At 36.3% G+C, this 19,898-nt stretch overlaps 4 protein-coding genes across 9 annotated transcripts in view; 2 read left to right on the top strand and 2 right to left on the bottom strand.

The window, feature by feature from the left end:
- The window catches only part of parp14rs1 (poly(ADP-ribose) polymerase family member 14-related sequence 1), a 13,451-nt gene extending 12,323 nt beyond the window's left edge, over positions 1–1,128 (bottom strand). For both annotated transcript variants that reach the window (XM_016495564.1, XM_016495565.1), the window contains exons 1-3: positions 874–1,128; positions 517–620; positions 403–436 (exon numbers count right to left, since the gene is read on the bottom strand). In XM_016495564.1, coding sequence (XP_016351050.1) covers positions 403–436; positions 517–620; positions 874–1,057 — 322 coding nt within the window. In that variant the 5' untranslated portion in view covers positions 1,058–1,128. The remainder of the gene's footprint in view (positions 1–402; positions 437–516; positions 621–873) is intronic.
- Positions 375–6,799, top strand: parp9 (poly(ADP-ribose) polymerase family member 9). Of its 5 annotated transcripts, XM_016495571.1 has the most exons (10): positions 1,139–1,299; positions 1,431–1,470; positions 2,480–3,399; positions 3,621–3,854; positions 3,948–4,160; positions 4,355–4,424; positions 4,586–5,128; positions 5,269–5,393; positions 5,672–5,828; positions 5,912–6,799. In XM_016495571.1, exons 3-10 carry the CDS (start codon positions 2,509–2,511, stop codon positions 6,196–6,198), a joined length of 2,520 nt encoding a protein of 839 aa, XP_016351057.1. In that variant the 5' UTR covers positions 1,139–1,299; positions 1,431–1,470; positions 2,480–2,508; the 3' UTR covers positions 6,199–6,799. The 5 variants fall into 5 exon arrangements, with proteins under 5 accessions (XP_016351059.1, XP_016351058.1, XP_016351057.1 ...); XM_016495573.1 differs by lacking the exons at positions 1,139–1,299; positions 1,431–1,470 and adding an exon at positions 375–449; XM_016495572.1 differs by lacking the exons at positions 1,139–1,299; positions 1,431–1,470 and adding an exon at positions 917–974.
- A 2,493-nt stretch (positions 6,800–9,292) lies between these two features.
- On the bottom strand, positions 9,293–13,432 carry LOC107695570 (fas apoptotic inhibitory molecule 1-like). The gene is made up of 5 exons (XM_016495560.1): positions 13,266–13,432; positions 12,528–12,658; positions 11,782–12,010; positions 10,527–10,576; positions 9,293–9,554 (listed from the first exon to the last, which is right to left on the bottom strand). The coding sequence occupies exons 2-5, from the start codon at positions 12,639–12,641 to the stop codon at positions 9,408–9,410; spliced, it is 540 nt and encodes a 179-aa protein (XP_016351046.1). The 5' UTR covers positions 12,642–12,658; positions 13,266–13,432; the 3' UTR covers positions 9,293–9,407.
- A 530-nt stretch (positions 13,433–13,962) lies between these two features.
- Positions 13,963–19,870, top strand: LOC107695566 (NADH dehydrogenase [ubiquinone] 1 alpha subcomplex subunit 10, mitochondrial-like). The gene is made up of 11 exons (XM_016495556.1): positions 13,963–14,149; positions 14,287–14,502; positions 14,679–14,765; positions 14,914–15,035; positions 15,380–15,422; positions 15,571–15,698; positions 15,973–15,980; positions 16,068–16,122; positions 16,199–16,284; positions 17,504–17,612; positions 19,649–19,870. The coding sequence occupies exons 1-11, from the start codon at positions 13,963–13,965 to the stop codon at positions 19,715–19,717; spliced, it is 1,110 nt and encodes a 369-aa protein (XP_016351042.1). The 3' UTR covers positions 19,718–19,870.
- The last annotated feature ends 28 nt before the right edge of the window (positions 19,871–19,898 follow it).

Raw genomic sequence — 19,898 nt, 5'->3', positions numbered from 1 at the left:
ACAAAAAAATCCTGGAGCCGCCACTGTCTACAATTTGTTATATTTTGCTGCAAACATGTTTAGATTGTTATAACTGTACAGTTGGTTTTACAAGTTACGGAATTTATCAGAGTAAACTATAAAAAGTCGTAACAATATTTTTTGAAGATTTTTTTTCTACTTGATCTAACACTTAAAACGACTTTTGTTGATGTAACCTCATGTTTGGCTATCATGCTATTAATACTATTTCATATTTTTGAGTTTAATAAAAAATATATAATAATAATAATATTATAATAAACATTTATTGTAAATGTTACCACGAGCACATTTGATAACATTGGTTAAGTTCGGGGTGCTAGGTGTGGCGGAACAGAAAGTATCCAGCAGAGGGCAGCAGAAGCCGGATGTCTGACTTACCCGCTGTGATAATGCTGGTCGAAGAGGTTGATTCCTAAAAAACAAAGTTTAGTTTTTACTCCAAGTTTAAGTATTAGCCGTCCACGTTACTCGGTTGTTATATTGAATACTCACCTGAGGAACAGAGGCCTCTGATGGCGGAAGATTCACAGTGATTTTCACTGTTTTCTGACCAATATTGAGCTCATGCGTTTGTTTGTTTAGAACCCGCTGTCTCACTGTGACATACATAAGAACATAGGCCTATATGAGTGAACAAACTTATTAAGTTTAATTTGCACCTTTACGCAAACAAATTTGAACAGTTTCCTTTCTTGGACTCCTCCCACCGTAACTCCATAACATATTTCGAGATAACTAAGCTAACGTTAGCTATAATTAAGAAACTTCTCATATTAGGCATCACTTTACGCTTTATACATGATGTAGCCTATAGCCTAGTAACAGTTATAGAAGTTCAGGCAACTTTACCTTCCTTTGATTTGAATCGAACAGTTGCTGTCTGTCCGCCAGAAACAGGGTACTCCACATCACAGTCGCCTCCGTCGGATTTCTTACTCTGGAAATAGATGGTAAGTTTGTTTTTTAGTTTGGAAGTGCGGGGGTCCCACTGGCCCTCCACATAGAGAGCGAATGGAAACTCATCAGTAGCCATTTCTGCCTGTCCTGTGACTGAGGTGTTTGTTGAACTCAGTGTAAAGACTTAGACTTTCACTTTTGATTTCTCTGTATATGGTCATGCATCAGGCGGGGTTTTTCCACAACGTAAAAAAACCGTTTCAGCTACAAGCAGAAACACGTTTGTAGTAGGCTAAGTTAGTCTCTTCTTTTCGAAACTTTGAAACCATCTCTGTTTGGGTAAAACTAAGGACGTATTGCAGAATAGGAAATAAAAAGGTGAGTGACCAGATTCTCGTAATAGTATTTAGTAGCTATAGCCTCTGTGCGCATTTAATGTATTGAAGGTCGCACAACTGTTTTGCTTTCGATTTCAATTTTAACAAACTTTTTAATGTGATTTGTGGCAGTCATTGACGTGTCTGTCTTGACAAGTTTGTCAAATCCAACGTAAGGTTTGTTTGTAATGTCAAAAACAAGGCTACTTCAGTTAGGCTACATGTTACTGGGGAACTTTGGGCCTTAGCGATCCGGATTTCTTGTGTCGTAAATGACGACGTGTTTCAACTTTACAAACACGATCTTACGCTTACTTGTATAACATGCTTTACATAAGTGCAAACTTAAACTATAGTATAGGCTAGTTTTACTCGCTTTATTTTTAGTGTGTTAATCGATTTTTTGGGATGCGGAATTGTCCAGTTTTGTTCGAGTTGTTACGGTAAAAGTGGATAAACCTGTTTGACATCTTTCTTCAGATCTTTCTTCTGCCTCAGTCACCATTTACTTTCATTGAATCTTTTATTTTTATTTTTTTAAGTTAATAAATTTTGACTGAAGAATTTTCGGTCACACTTAAACAATATCTCATTTGTTTACATTGCTTAGCATAGCATGAACTATCAGCAAAATAATTTTACAGCATTTATTAACGTTTGTTAATGTTACCATTTAGCAGATTTTTTTTATGCAGATGGTTACAACGAGCAAATCATTTTAAGGAGGCAACCTTATTAGAAGACTTTTCTTAGAATTAGAACAAAACAAAGTCAAGAACCTTTAGAAAATGTAGTTCTCAGTGGGACTATTAAAATTACCAAAAGGAATAAAAGCCACTAGGCCATTAAAAGGAATTCCAAGAAAATTATTTAGGATATTGAAACTCATGTAGGTATTTCTCAGTCTCATGTCCTTGAACTCTCCATTAGTAAGATGTTATTCCAATACAACTATTAGGGATACAATAATCATTACACAATATTCAGTAGGACTATAAAAATTAAATACAAATGTATCACTTAACCTATTAGCATCGTATTTTATTTTTTAGTATGCTTTAGCATTGTTTTTAAATTAAGTATGAAATCCCAATAGAAATCCTGTACACATTCCAATAGGATATTTTGACTAATCTGTGGTCAAATATTTTTGTATAATGATCAATACTTTATTTCCACAGAGGTCTGTGTACTGAGGAAGCAACGAGCCATGAGTGACAAAGAACAGGATTTCATGCCACTGGTTACAGGACAGGCTGCCATTCTAGGAAAGTGTAAAAGTGCCTTTTGCCATGCTGTTAAAGAAAAATTTAATTGCACCGCTATTCTTCACAATGTGGAAGAGGCTGGCTCCTTTGGTAGACACACAAGTGGTGATTGGAGTGCTGAGATGAGGTACTCCACAAAGCTGTCCAGCAGAGTTGAAGTATCAGTCTGGAAAGATGATCTTACACGTCATAAAGTGGACGCTGTGGTCAATGCAGCTAATGAGAAGCTAAATCATGGAGGAGGTCTTGCACAAGCCCTGAGTGAGTGTGGGGGACCAATGATCCAGAAATGGAGTGATGACATTATACAGAAATGTGGAAGAGTGAAAACAGGCGAAGCTGTACTCACTCCTGCTGGAAAACTCCCATGTAGATATATCATACATGCTGTGGGTCCCAAAGTGTCTCAAAATCCATCCAAGAAAGAGGTCAAAGGAGCTGCACCCTTGTTAACTAATACTGTCATTAGTATCCTACAAACAGTTGTAAGTCAAAACATTACCTCTGTTGCGATTCCTGCTCTAAGTTCTGGCCTTTTCAATTTTCCAAGAGATTGCTGTGCAGACATTATTGTTGATACTATAAAACAGTTCTATGAAAAAAGAAGGTTTCAAGACAAGAATGTAGAAATCCATCTGGTCAATAATGATGAACCCACAGTCCAAGAAATGGAGAGAGCCACTAGGGCAGTTTTATATCCGACCAGCACCTCTGTTTCGTACAGTGGGGCTGTGAAAGGCCAAAACCAGACCATGACTTCCCCTTCATGCAACAGTTTGCGGTTTGAGAACATAAAACTGCACCTTAAAAAAGGGTCTATTGAAGAGGAAAAGGTAAGACTGAAAAATGTCTAGTACTCATAGAAAAAAAGAAGAGTGATCAATTACAAAGCTCTGAAGTTCAATCAGATTTATAAGAACACAATGGTTCTAAAAAAGTTTGTTTGATATAAACCATGGAATTGTAAGAACAAATGAAAATTGGAAAAATGGTGGGGAAAAACATTTTACATTGATATTTCATGTGTTTCTTTTCACTTTGCTTCAATCACCAGGTTGACGTAATTGTAAATACCATAGCATCAAACTGTGATTTGTCCCAGGGGCTGATTTCAAGAGCAATTTTAATGAAAGCTGGCAGCAAGATTCAAGACGAGATTTACAAAAAAAAATTCTCTACCCCAAGTTTCACAAGAGTTCATCTCTATTCGACAAAAGGATATAATCTGAATTGCTTAGCGGTTTTTCATACTGTATGCACACCGAGGTCTGAGTCTAAGGCTACACAGGTAGATTTGATTTTTATCAGTAATTTAGCACACAATCTGATCTGTCCCAACTGTCTTAATACAAACAGTATGTCTTTTTGTTGTTGTCTGTAGATTCTTTACAAGGTGGTATGGGATAGTCTGAAGAAAGCTGCTTCGGATTACAAGTCCATCTCTTTCCCAGCTATTGGTACTGGTAATCTGGGCTTTAAGAAATTGGAGGTTGCCAAAATTATGACAGATGCTGTGGCAGAATTTGCCAAACAGAACACAAAGAAACTAGATGTAAATTTAGTTGTGTTTCCAAAGGACAATGAAATGATGGAGGTGATATATGCTAACTATATACTCTGCTTTTCAGTGTTTGAGCCTTCGTTTAGTATTTTTATACTCATCATGTTTTATTTTCATCCGCCGCATAAATATTTAGTGCAGCACAGTTTTTAAAATTAATCATGCACAAAAGCAATTCAGCAGAATTTATTTATTTTTTTCATATATTTGATTTCACTAATGTTTAGGCTTTCGAAAACGAGATGAAAAAGAGGAAAGGAGAGGCAATGTCCCCAGAAGTACGCAATGACATGACAAGTGAGAAAAATATATAATGAAGTATATATGAAATATACTGTTCATATTTACTAAAAATGTTCCTGCTTTCATAGTTTTACACTTTCGTCTGGATTGCAATAATATATATACTCATGAAAACTACTGAGATGAATGTTGTTACCTCATTCTAATGTTTTCAGGCTTTGGTTCTGCAGCCAGAGAAACCACGGCAAATGAAACACCCACTGTTGAGTTCATCTCCAGGGACTCCAGAGCTCAGAGAGAAGCAAAATCATGGACATTTAATATGCTAAACCCATCAGATAACATGATAATAAATAATAACCATGTCATATATCTTGACCAAGGAGATCATAAAAACCTCCTCTCTCTCCAAACAAAGTTTCATGTTCACATCAAGGAGTTCTTCAGGAATGGTAATGGTGGAATAACCATCACTGGAAACCCTTCAGATGTCAGTTGTGCAGCAATTGAGGTGGAGTCCATGCTTTGTAAGGCCCAGGAGGACTTCGCCCAAGCTGAAGAATGTGACATTCTGTTTTCTGTAGTTCGCTGGAGCTGTAAAGATGTACCTTGTATACAAACACCTGAAATCAGTGCAGTTTTGGAGAAAGCTTATCTGGAAGGGCATGAGAACCATGTGGTCAATAAGCACAAGGTCAACTTCATGTCCTGGAGTTTGGTTGATGACTACGGGAAAAGCAGCAATGTGGAAAGGACATGTATGTACAACTACTAAAAACTGTAAATAAATTGTAGTCTAATAAAAGATGAATAGTTTTCTTAGTATAGTGCTGATGTTAAGTTCATGTCTCATAACATCTGGATGACCTGATCTAATCTTTTCTCCTTTACAACATAGGCCTGTTGTTTCCTTTCAAGACCTTTAACAATTCATTTTATACAAGAGTACCTATGATCAGGAATGATTATGTTGAAAAAGAAGCAAGGAACACCTTCAGTGCTTGTGGGCTCTGTATTGAAAAGGCAAGCTGCGATCTCAGTCACAATGCTATTTTTTATTTTTTGTATGAGAGGAACATCACTGTAGGCTTTCTTCATGTCTCCATAGAGCAGCTATTGTATGTTAAGCAAAAATTTGACTAACAAATAATATTTTGCTTAATGTAGTCAATGTCATTTTATTTGCTTTTTGTCATCATCTGTGTTCAACTATAACATACAAAGGCAGCAATGAGGAAGTTTAGCATGATGCTGTGATACTAAAAATATGTAATGGCATGTGGTTGCACTGGTTGTTACAGGTGGAGAAGCTAGAGAACATTATGCTACAGCAGCTGTTCGAAATGAATAGGCAGAGAGTGAAAGTCAAACCGAAGTGCCTCTACCAGCGTGTGTCTGCTCAGTTCTGTGATCTCATCTGCAGAGTAGGCTTTCAGAAAGAGTTCGCCCCTCCTGCAGGTAACACAAATGTGAAGTCATTCAGAATAATTAGTTCTTTTTTGAAGGCATTTCTTGTTTAAAATGTTTTCCTTGATTTCTAGAGCAAAAGTATGGCAGTGGAATATACTTCAGCAGTACAGTGGATGGAGCCCTGAGGCTGTGGAAGGAGCAGAAACATGAGCAGTACATCTATATCATTCAGGCCCAGGTCCTCACTGGGACATACACGATTGGTTCTCCACAAATGATTTTGCCCCCTCCCTTAAGTGCAGACCCTTTGGATCGTTTTGATAGCTTGACTGACATGGGGCAGACGCATATAATCTTCAGCGGTCAACAAGCTCTTCCTGAATACCTGGTCATATGCACCAGATTAACCCATGTGTAGTTGCACAGAGCAATATGCAATAACAAAGCACACTGGAATCAATCAAGCCACATTTTTGATTTTAAAAACATCAACTTCTAAAAACAAAGTAATCACACAAATAATACTGAACTATACACAAATAAGGAATAAAGGTCTTTGTAATCATTAGTCTAAATCACGTGTTACTGGATGAGTGATGATGATAATAGATGCCAGTGATTTTTTTAACCTTTATGTAGCCTCCTTTGAACTGCTTCTTCTTTCTTTAAGACTAATCCTGACAGGTCTTGCCTTAATTGCTCTATTGTTGTTTGTTACTCTTAACGTAGTCACATGAAATTTTGTTTTTAATATAAAAACATTTACAAACATTGGTGTTAGATTACAATTGTTTAAAATTTATAATTGTTTTCTTGTAATAAGTTCATAGTTATCAGCTGATTACAACAGAATGCAAATGAGGGGTGTCTGGTAGTTTTATGTTTAAATTGATTCCTTAATTAATGCCATACAAATGAACTGTTTATTTTATCAGTAATCAAGGCCTTTCTATGCATGTGATGTGATTTGAATTACACTTAATGTTTTGACTTGAATAAATGCCAAATTTCAACAAAAATTTCTGTCATGATGATCTTTATCTGTCCAATGAGCTATATAAAATGCTGTTCAGACTAGAAAATATTTATTACAGAAATATAACAAGACATATTTAACATTTGTAATGTAAGAGTTGCTCTATAAGATAAAATACATCGGTCAAATTAAGATTTTAACAGCAAAAATATTGAGATTGCAATACTGATACCACCATTTTTTTTTTTTAAAAGCTTTAGCATTAAAATACAATTCAAATTTTAATTCTACTAAGTAAAAAGAAACTTAGAAATTTTAAGGAAATATAGCTTGATTCAGATCATTTTTCAGTTCAGCCTCAACACTGTTCCATACAGTATATGTCATGATAAATTATTTCACATATAATTTTTTCAGAAGAAAGCTGATGCCAACAGAGGACTAACACATCACATCACCTTGAATTCACCAGACACATGAAACCTGAATGACAGAAAAGAGTAATCTTGCTTGTCACAAGGCCTTGAGCCAAAGCGTCGCAAAACACAAAGCCACATAAAAGTATATTTCCAATAGAATGTTATTGCTGTAGTCTGACCCTATTTATGAGTCAGTGGCTGGTCAGATCAGATCAGATTCTAGACTGAATACTCTAAACAAGTACACGTTTACATTTAATTCACATTTAGACCACTCTATGCTTTTGAGAACATGATTGTGCTACCACACAAAGAATAAAAATGTTGTCTATACTTGACATGGCAATCATCAAACTATCCAATAAAGGTCCGGGACTTTCAGAAATGAACCATTTATAGGGTTAAAACAATTATCCACTGATGCTATGTGAGGTAGGAATATAACTAAACTATGTGTTTGTAAGACACATCTGTCTCTCATGCCTCAAAATGTTACATTACTGAACCAGCACAAGCTAAACCAGGGAAGCTGATCTGTAGTCACAAATGAGCACATGCTGTCTCAACCTCCATACAGTTAGGTCCATATATATTTGGACACTGACATAATTTTCATAATTTTGACTCTGTATGCCACCAGAATATAATTAAAATGAAAAGATCAGGATGAAATTGAAGTGCAGACTTTGAGCTTTAATTGAGTTGAAAGAGTTAAAGAGTTGAACAAAAATATAACATAAAATGCTTAGGAATTACAACCTATAATACCAATAATTTTTATACACAGTCTCCCCATTTTAAAATGTAATTGGACAAATAAATATAATCATAAATAAAATGTTAATTTTTTATATTTTGTTGAGAATCCTTTGCAGGCAATGATTGCTTTAAGTCTGGAATTCAAGGACATCACAAAAGACTGGGTTTACTCCTTTTTGATGCTTTGCCAGGCCTTTACTGCAGCTGACTTCAGTTGTTGTTTGTTTGTGGGTCTTTCTTTAATTTTGTCTTCAGCAAGTAAAAAGCATGCTCAGGAGATTGACTTGGCCATGACAGAATATGAAGAATATTCCACTTTTTTTACCTTCAAAAACTCCTGGGTTGCTTTTGCTGTATGTTTTGGGTCATTGTCCATTTGTACAATGAAGCGCCGTCCAATCAACTTTGCTGCATTTGGCTGAATCTGGGCAGACAGTATATCCCTATACACTTCAGAATTCATCCGACTGCTTCTGTCTTCTGTCACATCATCAAAAAACACCAGTAACCCAGTGCCACTGGAAGCTATGCATGCTCATGCCGTCACACATCCTCCACCATCCACCACGTTTCACAGATGATGTTGTATGCTTTGGATCATGAGCTGTTCCAAGCCTTCAACATACTTTTTTCTTTGTGTCATTCAGGTACAGGTTGATTTTAATTTCATCCGTCCAAAGAATGCTTTTCCAGAAGTGGTCTGGCCTTGTTTGCACCTTGTGATGAACCCTCTGTATTTGCTCTCGTGAAGTCTTCTCTTGATTGTAGACTTTGAAAGTGGCACGCCTACCTCCTGGAGAGTGTTCTTCACTTGGCTGGATGTTGTGAAAGGGTTTTTCTTTACCATGGAGAGGATCCTCCGATCATCCACAACCGTTGTCCTGCATAGACGTCCAGGCCTTTTTATGTTGCTGAGCTCACCAGTGCGTTCTTTTTTTTCTCTGAATGTACCAAACTGTTGATTTGGCCACTCCGAATGTTCCTGCTATCTCTCTGATGGATTTGTTTTGTTTTTGAAGCCTAACAATTGTCTGTTTCACTTGCATGGAGAGCTCCTTTGACCGCATAATGTGGGTTCACAGCAACAGCTTCCAAATGCAAATGGCACACTTAGAATCAACTCCAGACCTTTTACCTTGCTTAACTGATGTAGAAATAATGAAGGAATAGCCCACATCTGCCCATGAAATGGCTTGTCAATTGTCCAAATACTTATGGTCCCTTGAAAGGGGGAGATTGGTACATATCAAAGAACTTTAATTCCTTAACCTTTCCTCCAATTTTGATGAGAATACAAATTAAAGCTGAGAGTGTGCACTTTAAGCCCATATTCGTTATATAACTGTAACTTGAATATGTTTTGGTCAACGGCTAAAAAAATTAAAATTGTGCCTGTGTCCAAATATATATGGACCTGATTGTATATTCACTTCTCATGAGGATGGATAATCCAAACACACTCATTCACACAGATCACTCTGACTCTGAGATTTCCATGCCATCCACCAGCAGTGTGTGAATGATGCCATCTCGTCTCTTGCCGCTGCTCATAGCCTTAATGCAGCAGTCATGGTCGCCCAGAGTGAAATGTGTCTCTGTGCCGTCATCAACAAACTCACCCTGAGGAAGAACAACAAGAGAGATGAATGTTTTTCTCCTGAATTAATGGTAGTCACATATGTTGTCGAACTGGTACGTTCAGTAGGGCTGTGGCCACATCTACTTTGACATTGTCAAATGTCAGTGAAAAAAATCTAAACTATCCACATTTTTGTTTTTATCTTTGCCTTGTTGATTGTGTTGGGGCACTTAATCTAACTTGCGTCAAATGATAGATTTAGAGTTTTATTTTGCTTATTTTATTACTGGTAAAATCCACAAGCAAGTAATTTCAGTCTGATGGGATAATTTTTTCCTCCACAGTGAACCAAGACTGCAGTATATATAATAAAAAGTGTTATTGATCTAAAACTGAATTAAAATCTGATCAGCTGCTGTTTACTGAAGTCACACTCACTTTTACACAAAGAGCAAGACCTTTATTGAGAGGTGCTACAGATTGCAGTGACCTAAGGTATCAGCTAAAAATAAGACCTGGGTGGGGACTGTCATTATTTCTGTACAGTCATATCTTATATATATATATATATATATATATATATATTAGTAAGACAGACTTTACATTAAGGTTCAATTCATTAACATTACTTAATGCTTTAGGTAGCTTGAACTAACAATGAAAAATTATTTTTACAGCATTTATAAGTTTGGGCTCATTAAGTTATAAACTTTTTAAAATCAATTTAATAAATATAGTGCTCATTGTTAACTTATGTTCACTCCTAATTCATTAACTAATATTACTTTACACAACTTGAACTGTTAAAAAGTAGAAGAAATTAAAATGGAAATTAGAAATCAACATTAACTACATTAATTAAATGCTTCAAAAATATTGTTAATTTAGTTAATGATAATTAATGTATTAACTTATGGTAACAAATAGCAGTATTACAAAAAAATAAAAAATAAATAAACTAATAAAATGTTTAGAAAATAAATGTAAGTGAATATAGTAACTGCTGGACTTACAGCTGTTTCCATTTTCTGTCCATTGCACCATATATCCATGGAATCTTTCTCTGTTGAGGATGGAAGAGTTTATAAGTGATCAATTAGCAGGTTGCAGGATGAGTGATAAAGATGAAAACATCAATATAAATCACCATACTAGTCTCATTGACTCACCTTCAGTGCTCTGATCTGTGACTTACTGTAAATTTAGGATCTCAGCATTATCTTATGTGTGTGATTGTGTCTTGTGCTGACCTTTTCTTGTTGGCATTTGACTTGTCTGTTCAGCCACATTGACTGTCAGTTATGAAATACACTAACTGTACATTACTGTTGTTTAAAAGCATAAGCCAAATGACCGCAGGAAATGGTTAACCTGAGTGACAGGTGCCCATACTGGTACACAAAAAGATGTTTTAATTTTAATAATCCAAGATGTTATCACAGTAAAATGACATATTAAAAACATGCACTGGGAAGAATTAAATGCACAATACTGAATTTTTCATCTGAAAAATGGGGAGTTCTCTATATCAGCCTGTTGTCTCATTCTATGTTAGCTATCACTCCTATTGAAAATAAAAGTTGATATTTTAGTCAAACTTTATACTGTCAGGTTCAGCAGGACCTGTGATTGATAACCTACTTAGTGGCTAGTCTTTAAAAAATGTGTCCTAGTACACCACTTGTTGCTACACCCCTGGTACATAAGCCATATAAACGCATAAATCAAAGGTCTGGATTGGAAAGTCCTTGTAAGTTTCTGTGTGATAGTTAAAAGTGTTATCTAACTAAGTCACATGCTCTACTTTCATGAGCTGATAAAAGTGCTAATGTTCACTAAAGCTTGATATCCATCTGCTCACTAGCGCTCCCATGAAGTTAACAAGACTGTTTGAAAACGTTTGTGTTTTTATTACAAGAGAAACTCCTCTTACTGTTAAGCACTAATTATTTAAAGAGATTTGTGATCTTTTTTTAACCTTCTTTAACATTTAATCTAAAGTTAATCACTGCTGCTGACTGTGTGGCAGGTCAAGGCTTTCAGCATTTCAGAGAGCTGCTGTACTGCAATGGGAAAATTATGGATTGTGTTATTTATTGTGTTCATTGTTATCCACTTATAACAATGAACACATAAATTAATCCATGCTTTTGGTTTCTACATTCTAACAAAATACAGGAATCAGTATTGTCGGGGGAACAAGAGAAAAAAGCTTCATCACAGACCAATCAAATCACATATTCATTTGAGCAACCAGGTATTTCTTACCCAGAACCACTCTGCAGTCGATGCCATCAAGGTTGAGGAGCCATGTGCTGGTAACTTTGGAGCGATTCTCCATGTAATTCTTCAGGCTCTGTCCGTTAATCTCGAGAGTGTACTCGTATGCAAAGCCACTCACTGCATCGATGTTAATAGTGGCCTTTGTGTTTGTACCACCCACATGAAAAGTCTCTTTTCCAACCAGTTTGAACATCCAATCTCTCCTTATGGCTTCCTGGGAAAGTTATGAACAAACCTGTGAGGCATCAGCACTTCTTCTCCCATCACTATAATGAAAATACTCATGTCACATATTTCTAGAACACTATAGTCAAGATCATCAACTAGATAAATAAATAAATAAATATTAAATACACAGCTCTGGAATACAGATTCAAAATTGCATAACTGACCGTTGTCCCTGGCTACTGATTTTCTACATTGATTTTCTTCAGTAAACTCAACAAATGGCCACAAACTAACTGCAACGTTTTCATTTATTTCCATCCTTGTTTTGGTCTAAATATATTTTTTTAACAATCTATAATTGGCAACTCTATTTCTACATAGATTTTCTTTATTACATTCTAATATTACAAATGGGAACAAACTGCAGCTTCTTCATTTGTTTCCAGCTTTGGTTTATTTTTTTTTATTTTTAAATAAATTGTCATTAGTAGATTCTACAAGTATGACTGAACTTCAACAAGTATTAGCCTGAGTGTCAGCTATTTGTACTAAAACTTTCTCACCTTTCCATCGATGTAAACGACCCGCTTTCCTGTGGTTGTGCCATGTTCAAATTCAATCCTGTGCACACCATCACTCAAAGCCACGTCCCACACAGCTACAAGATCTCCTGACATCTTCTGTCTTCCAGTGCCTAAAAGAAAAATCAATATAGACAGATGACTGAATTTCTCATAATAGCCAGTAATAATACTAGTAAACATGAGAATAGACTAAAATGTTTTATGAGCAGAGCAGAGAAGATGAGTACAGCGTACAAATAGATGAACGGATTAGAGAAAGTATGTACATATACATACACACACACTGTATATAAAGAACAAACAATATTATGTATAGAAGTAGACATTTGTGCTTAGTGATTAATTATTTGACTTAATTTACTGCTGTGAAATTGAATGAAAGTATGATCCGTTAAATGTACAAACCAATATCACTATTTTGAGCGACATAAAAAGATCGAACGTCTGTCTTGTTTCATAACCAATAACGTTAAATGCTAAACATTTCCTATAATAATAAAGAATAAAACACTGACAGCATTGTCAAATGCCTTGCGTAGAGAAGGGAAATATTTGTGGCCTGAAAATGATTGGTTACACGATTTTCCATGGTAAGAATATTTTAAGAAATCTTGACAAAGCGGGTGGTTGACGATGTGTCAGAGCCATCAAATCTGTGAACGGTCATTCAAAACACAAGAGTCAGAGCAGTAAAGACAATAATAAAGACGTAGTTACCGATCCGATTCAGAGCAGAAATAAAACGCGTTTGTGTATATTTGATTAGCTTTTTCTGAAGGCAGAAAATATGAACACAACTGACGCCAACAGCATCAACACAGCTAGCTCCAAAATTAGCCAACAACAAATCTGCTCCAGCTAACAACGGTTACTATGGCAACAGCGTATTCTTCTTCTGTCCGCGTTTAGGTCGGTTTAGACGCCACAGTAGACTCTACTGACATCTGCTGGCAATACAAACAGAGCCCATGGGACGAATGCCACACATTCACTCAACTTTCAATGCATATATAAACGTTTACTGTTTACACATCCATATTCACGTACTAACATTCTCCAGCATACAAAACATACATTTCTTCAGACAACAATTCCTCTTTTAGCACAAATGCTTTGCATGTTCAGGACAGTTCGGTTTTCACATATTCATCTTCAGAGCTAAATCTCACCTCTAGATCCATAATATATAACCAAATCTACGGACAGAAAATAAGTGTTGGCCATCTGGTGGTGATTGGGTGCTGTTGGTGCTGTGCTATGTTTACTTAGCTCTATCAAAACAAATTGTTTTGTATTTAAAACAAACGTGTCAGCAATCATTAATGGCTTGACACTATATATAGTGATATTGCAGCTGATCATGACTGTACACGCTGTCAGACAACATCAACCTATTTGCAGGAAAAATAACAGGATGTTTTATACACTTAAGGCTCAAATCCACACAAGTGCTGTCAGTAACCTGCGGTATGGATGGTGGGCTTATGCTCTGGGGGAGAGGACAACCTCCCGCTTCAAGGAAAACAGCAAAATCATTTCAATTGATGGCAACTTGGCATGTGGAAAGGGAGCGCTTGCGCAAAAATTGTCTGATAAACTCGGTAAGACAATATCTGGCTCTCTAGTTTTATTGTTATATTGTTCTTTTATATGTATATGTTTATTTATATATATAATGTAATGTGTGTGTGTGTAAAATTAAAAATATTAATTCAGTATTCAATGTTTCTCTCATCAGGGATGCTGTACATGCCCGAGCCAGACATACACTATGTGGACAAAATGACAAAGGAGAAAGTTCCTCTAGATAAGGCTTTTAATGGAAACTGCAGTCTGGAGAAGTTTTACTTGGAACCCAAAGCCAGTGACGGTAACTCTTACCGCCTGCAGTGTTGGATGTACCTCATGAGGCTGCTACAGTACTCTGATGCTGTTGAACACCTGCTCTCTACAGGTGACCAAAGCTGTTTGATACTTAATAGCTGTTCACTTATATTATACGAAGTTTGATGATGTGATCGAAATGAAAACCTTACAGCACAAACGTATTACCCTATATAAAAGTTGTGAGAACACATTGAGACTCCAGGTTGTTTATGCTATTCTTTTTGCTCTGTTTCCCTCTCTCAGGACAGGGAGTTATTCTGGAACGATCTCCATTTAGTGACATTGTATTTTTGGAGGCCATGTTCAAAGAAGGCTTCATCCGAAAGCAGTGTGAGTGATTATGTCCGAAATTCATAGTGTAAAATGATATAAAAGGTGAAAAAAATGCTGGTGGTCATATTACAGTGGATAATATATCAGAGCTGTTTTTTGTTAATTGAAATGAAAAGGATGTATGATATATGTTGCTATTCTGCAGGTGTGGATCACTATAATGAGGTTAAGGGTGTCAGTATCTGTGAGTTTCTGCCCCCTCATCTGGTCGTCTATGTGGACTTACCTGCTGAAGAGGTCCAGAAAAATCTCAAGGCATCAGGAAAGGTTTGTGTGAGGAGAGGAACACATTGATTTGACTCGTTGTTGGTTGAAATAATGAATCTTTTGATTTTAATGTACAAAAATAAGAACACAAAATAATTTCTTAATTATTTCTTGATTTGTTTGCTGCATGGGGGGTTTTATACATTGTATAATTGGGGAAATAATTGACAAAATATTTTTGAAGTTAGCCATGCTGAGTTAGTCAAGCAAGTTATGAAATGGATCTGTTTTTCTATTCCAGCTTTCATGCTAAAACTATCTCAACTTTCTGACTAATAAGGGTTCTGAGTAAAGAATTAAATATTTTAATTTTTAATAATTAATTTTTTAATTTTGACATTCAGGAAGAGATTATTAAATTAGTGATAGGCTTCATCCGAAAGCAGTGTGAGTGATTATGTCCGAAATTCATAGTGTAAAATGATATAAAAGGTGAAAAAAATGCTGGTGGTCATATTACAGTGGATAATATATCAGAGCTGTTTTTTGTTAATTGAAATGAAAAGGATGTATGATATATGTTGCTATTCTGCAGGTGTGGATCACTATAATGAGGTTAAGGGTGTCAGTATCTGTGAGTTTCTGCCCCCTCATCTGGTCGTCTATGTGGACTTACCTGCTGAAGAGGTCCAGAAAAATCTCAAGGCATCAGGAAAGGGTTGTGTGAGGAGAGGAACACATTGATTTGACTCGTTGTTGGTTGAAATAATTAATCTTTTGATTTTAATGTACAAAAATAAGAACACAAAATAATTTCTTAATTATTTCTTGATTTGTTTGCTGCATGGGGGGTTTTATACATTGTATAATTGGGGAAATAATTGACAAAATATTTTTGAAGTTAGCCATGCTGAGTTAGTCAAGCAAGTTATGAAATGGATCTGTTTTTCTATTCCAGCTTTCATGCTAAAACTATCTCAACTTTCTGACTAATAAGGGTTCTGAGTAAAGACAAATTATGTCCATTTTCTGGTGGTGTGAGTATATCAAAGTTTTCAGTTTTAGTTTCAAAAACCTGTATCTCATTTTCAGTGAAGAGGCAGAGGTCCTTGCCTATGACGCAACCCAAGCCCAGGACATTGAGAGGGTAAGGATCGAACCTGTGTATGGAGCACATTGAGGCAGACAAATGTCACTGCTCTGACTCTGTTTTTCCTTTTCAGGTTGTGGAGGATATCGAGTACCTCAAGTTTGAGAAGGGCCCTTGGCTGGAGCAAGATGACGTCACTTTCCACCATATTCGAATGCTGTGAGTGCTTGATTTATTTACATTTCACTATTTTATTTCTTTCTGTAGACTGTTCCTTGGGCTGGCTGGAATTATTATCTGTCATTTAGTTCTGGTTGGCCACATGAATAATCCATACTTGCTTTATTTGGATAAAAGCGTCTGCTAAATGACTAAATGTGTAAATGTGTAATGGGGCTAAAGGCACACCTTAAGTAGTGCTTTTCACTACTCCTATAGTGTATTGATTGCATAAATAAATGTGTGTCCCAGGACATTGAGAGGGTAAGGATCGAACCTGTGTATGGAGCACATTGAGGCAGACAAATGTCACTGCTCTGACTCTGTTTTTCCTTTTCAGGTTGTGGAGGATATCGAGTACCTCAAGTTTGAGAAGGGCCCTTGGCTGGAGCAAGATGACGTCACTTTCCACCATATTCGAATGCTGTGAGTGCTTGATTTATTTACATTTCACTATTTTATTTCTTTCTGTAGACTGTTCCTTGGGCTGGCTGGAATTATTATCTGTCATTTAGTTCTGGTTGGCCACATGAATAATCCATACTTGCTTTATTTTTTTCACCGAGATTATATATATTTTATTGTAGGGTACAATGGGGCTAAAGGCACACCTTAAGTAGTGCTTTTCACTACTCCTATAGTGTATCGATTGCATAAATAAATGTGTGTGTTTTTGATGGAGCAAAACATTTTGTGGGAAAATAATTCATAAAGAGATTTGCTTTAAAAGTTTTGAAGCAGATGCCATGTTATTATGACTTCACAGTAATAACAATAAAATTATATGTATATATAAATATGATTAAAGTCACATTTTTAATTATGATGGTTACATTATAAATATGGTTATTATCTCTAAGGTGGACACGCAACCTAATAAATGATATTAACCATCTGAATCTAATCATGTTATGACAATAAATGGAAAAGTCAGCCAGCTATTTATCATCTTCTCAATTATTGTGTCTTTAGCATTAACAGCAAATACAATATGTAAATTTAATTACTTTGAACATAAAAAAACCCTGAATATTAGATCAATTTAGTGCAGAATAAACTTTGCTGCAAGTGCATTGCTGTCTGTATCTTCAGAAAAATGTGAATGTGTACAGTGAAAAGCAGACATTTAAAGGTTCTGCGGTATGTTTTTGTGCCATCTAGAGGTTCAAAGAAAAATAAAAGCACATGTGGATTTTCACTCTTTTTCCCCATTCATTAGGGTGGAGGACAAGCAAAGAATAGCCAACATGACCTGCATCCCCAGATATCTTCCAGAAGTCACAGTCGGTGCTCATGAGTTTGATGCTGCCTACTATGCTTTCAAATCGGTATGTGCCCTCCACTGAAACTGTGCCACTAAATGTAAAAGACTGATCACAAACCTCATGTAATGGGATGCATGTGCTTAAGACCTCATTTTGGCCATGTGCAACTATGTCTGATCTCTATTAGCTATTCTTCTTATTTTATCAGTAGTGACAGGTGATATTAACTTCATTTGTTAGAGAGAATGGAGCAGTGATGCTTTAGGTGTCTCAGTGATGATAGATCCACCTTAAATGATGTTTTTGTCAGATACATTTGTGTACAAGTCATTGTGTGTCCAGGAGCCCAAACAATGTCCCAACAAGTTCCTGCATAATGATTGAGTGTTTTAATGGGGCTAAAGGCACACCTTAAGTAGTGCTTTTCACTACTCCTATAGTGTATTGATTGCATAAATAAATGTGTGTGTTTTTGATGGAGCAAAACATTTTGTGGGAAAATAATTCATAAAGAGATTTGCTTTAAAAGTTTTGAAGCAGATGCCATGTTATTATGACTTCACAGTAATAACAATAAAATTATATGTATATATAAATATGATTAAAGTCACATTTTTAATTATGATGGTTACATTATAAATATGGTTATTATCTCTAAGGTGGACACGCAACCTAATAAATGATATTAACCATCTGAATCTAATCATGTTATGACAATAAATGGAAAAGTCAGCCAGCTATTTATCATCTTCTCAATTATTGTGTCTTTAGCATTAACAGCAAATACAGTATGTAAATTTAATTACTTTGAACATAAAAAAACCCTGAATATTAGGTCAATTTAGTGCAGAATAAACTTTGCTGCAAGTGCATTGCTGTCTGTATCTTCAGAAAAATGTGAATGTGTACAGTGAAAAGCAGACATTTAAAGGTTCTGCGGTATGTTTTTGTGCCATCTAGAGGTTCAAAGAAAAATAAAAGCACATGTGGATGTTCACTCTTTTTCCCCATTCATTAGGGTGGAGGACAAGCAAAGAATAGCCAACATGACCTGCATCCCCAGATATCTTCCAGAAGTCACAGTCGGTGCTCATGAGTTTGATGCTGCCTACTATGCTTTCAAATCGGTATGTGCCCTCCACTGAAACTGTGCCACTAAATGTAAAAGACTGATCACAAACCTCATGTAATGGGATGCATGTGCTTAAGACCTCATTTTGACCATGTGCAACTATGTCTGATCTCTATTAGCTATTCTTCTTATTTTATCAGTAGTGACGATGACCTGCATCCCCAGATATCTTCCAGAAGTCACAGTCGGTGCTCATGAGTTTGATGCTGCCTACTATGCTTTCAAATCGGTATGTGCCCTCCACTGAAACTGTGCCACTAAATGTAAAAGACTGATCACAAACCTCATGTAATGGGATGCATGTGCTTAAGACCTCATTTTGGCCGTGTGCAACTATGTCTGATCTCTATTAGCTATTCTTCTTATTTTATCAGTAGTGACAGGTGATATTAACTTCATTTGTTAGAGAGAATGGAGCAGTGATGCTTTAGGTGTCTCAGTGATGATAGATCCACCTTAAATGATGTTTTTGTCAGATACATTTGTGTACAAGTCATTGTGTGTCCAGGAGCCCAAACAATGTCCCAACAAGTTCCTGCATAATGATTGAGTGTTTTCGCAAAGCAGGAGTGTCACCTGAGGACATTCAGTGATGTCGGTGGCATTACAAAATCAGGAGACAGATAGACTTCTGGAGTGGGTGACAGAAGTGCTTTGTATGGCCATTAATGATTCCTGGCACTGTTATATTGATCTTGGGGAGTGATGAGCTCCTCGTCGTGTTCAGCCATCAGATTTTTCATCTGCTCATCTGATCACCACCTTGTCAGTCCTTGCACTAAAACATATGGAGCTTTACCTCAGCTGAGAGAACATGTGGAAGTGGAGCTCATGAATATAGATTACGTGTCTAGTCTTTTACTTTATTTTATTTTCAGTGTATTTCTTTAAAGGTCACGGTAAAATGTTGCCATTGCACACCGGGGCTTTAAAGAATCTAACATGTGACATGAAAATCTCTCCTTAGCTCCCAGGAAAGAAGTACGCTGAAGGTTATAATGAAGACGTCGGGGACAAAGGCATCTGGCTGAAGTGAGAAACGCTGTTGTCGCTGGAGGGAAGGACATCTGAAAGACAGATTCCTTGTGGTATTTCAGCTGTTCGTCCATGTCTTGTGGGGAAAGATATATTCTGCTCTTATACAGCTGAAGATATCATTGTACATTGCTATTCAAATATTTATTGTATATGTTCAACTCGTTTCCTTTCACTTTGAG

The sequence above is a fragment of the Sinocyclocheilus anshuiensis genome, unplaced genomic scaffold (genome assembly GCF_001515605.1).
Source record: "Sinocyclocheilus anshuiensis isolate Anshui unplaced genomic scaffold, SAMN03320099.WGS_v1.1 scaffold730, whole genome shotgun sequence".
In the NCBI taxonomy this organism is placed as follows: domain Eukaryota; kingdom Metazoa; phylum Chordata; class Actinopteri; order Cypriniformes; family Cyprinidae; genus Sinocyclocheilus; species Sinocyclocheilus anshuiensis.
Note: the sequence above shows the minus strand (reverse complement) of the source record. Positions and strands in the feature narration are given on the sequence as shown.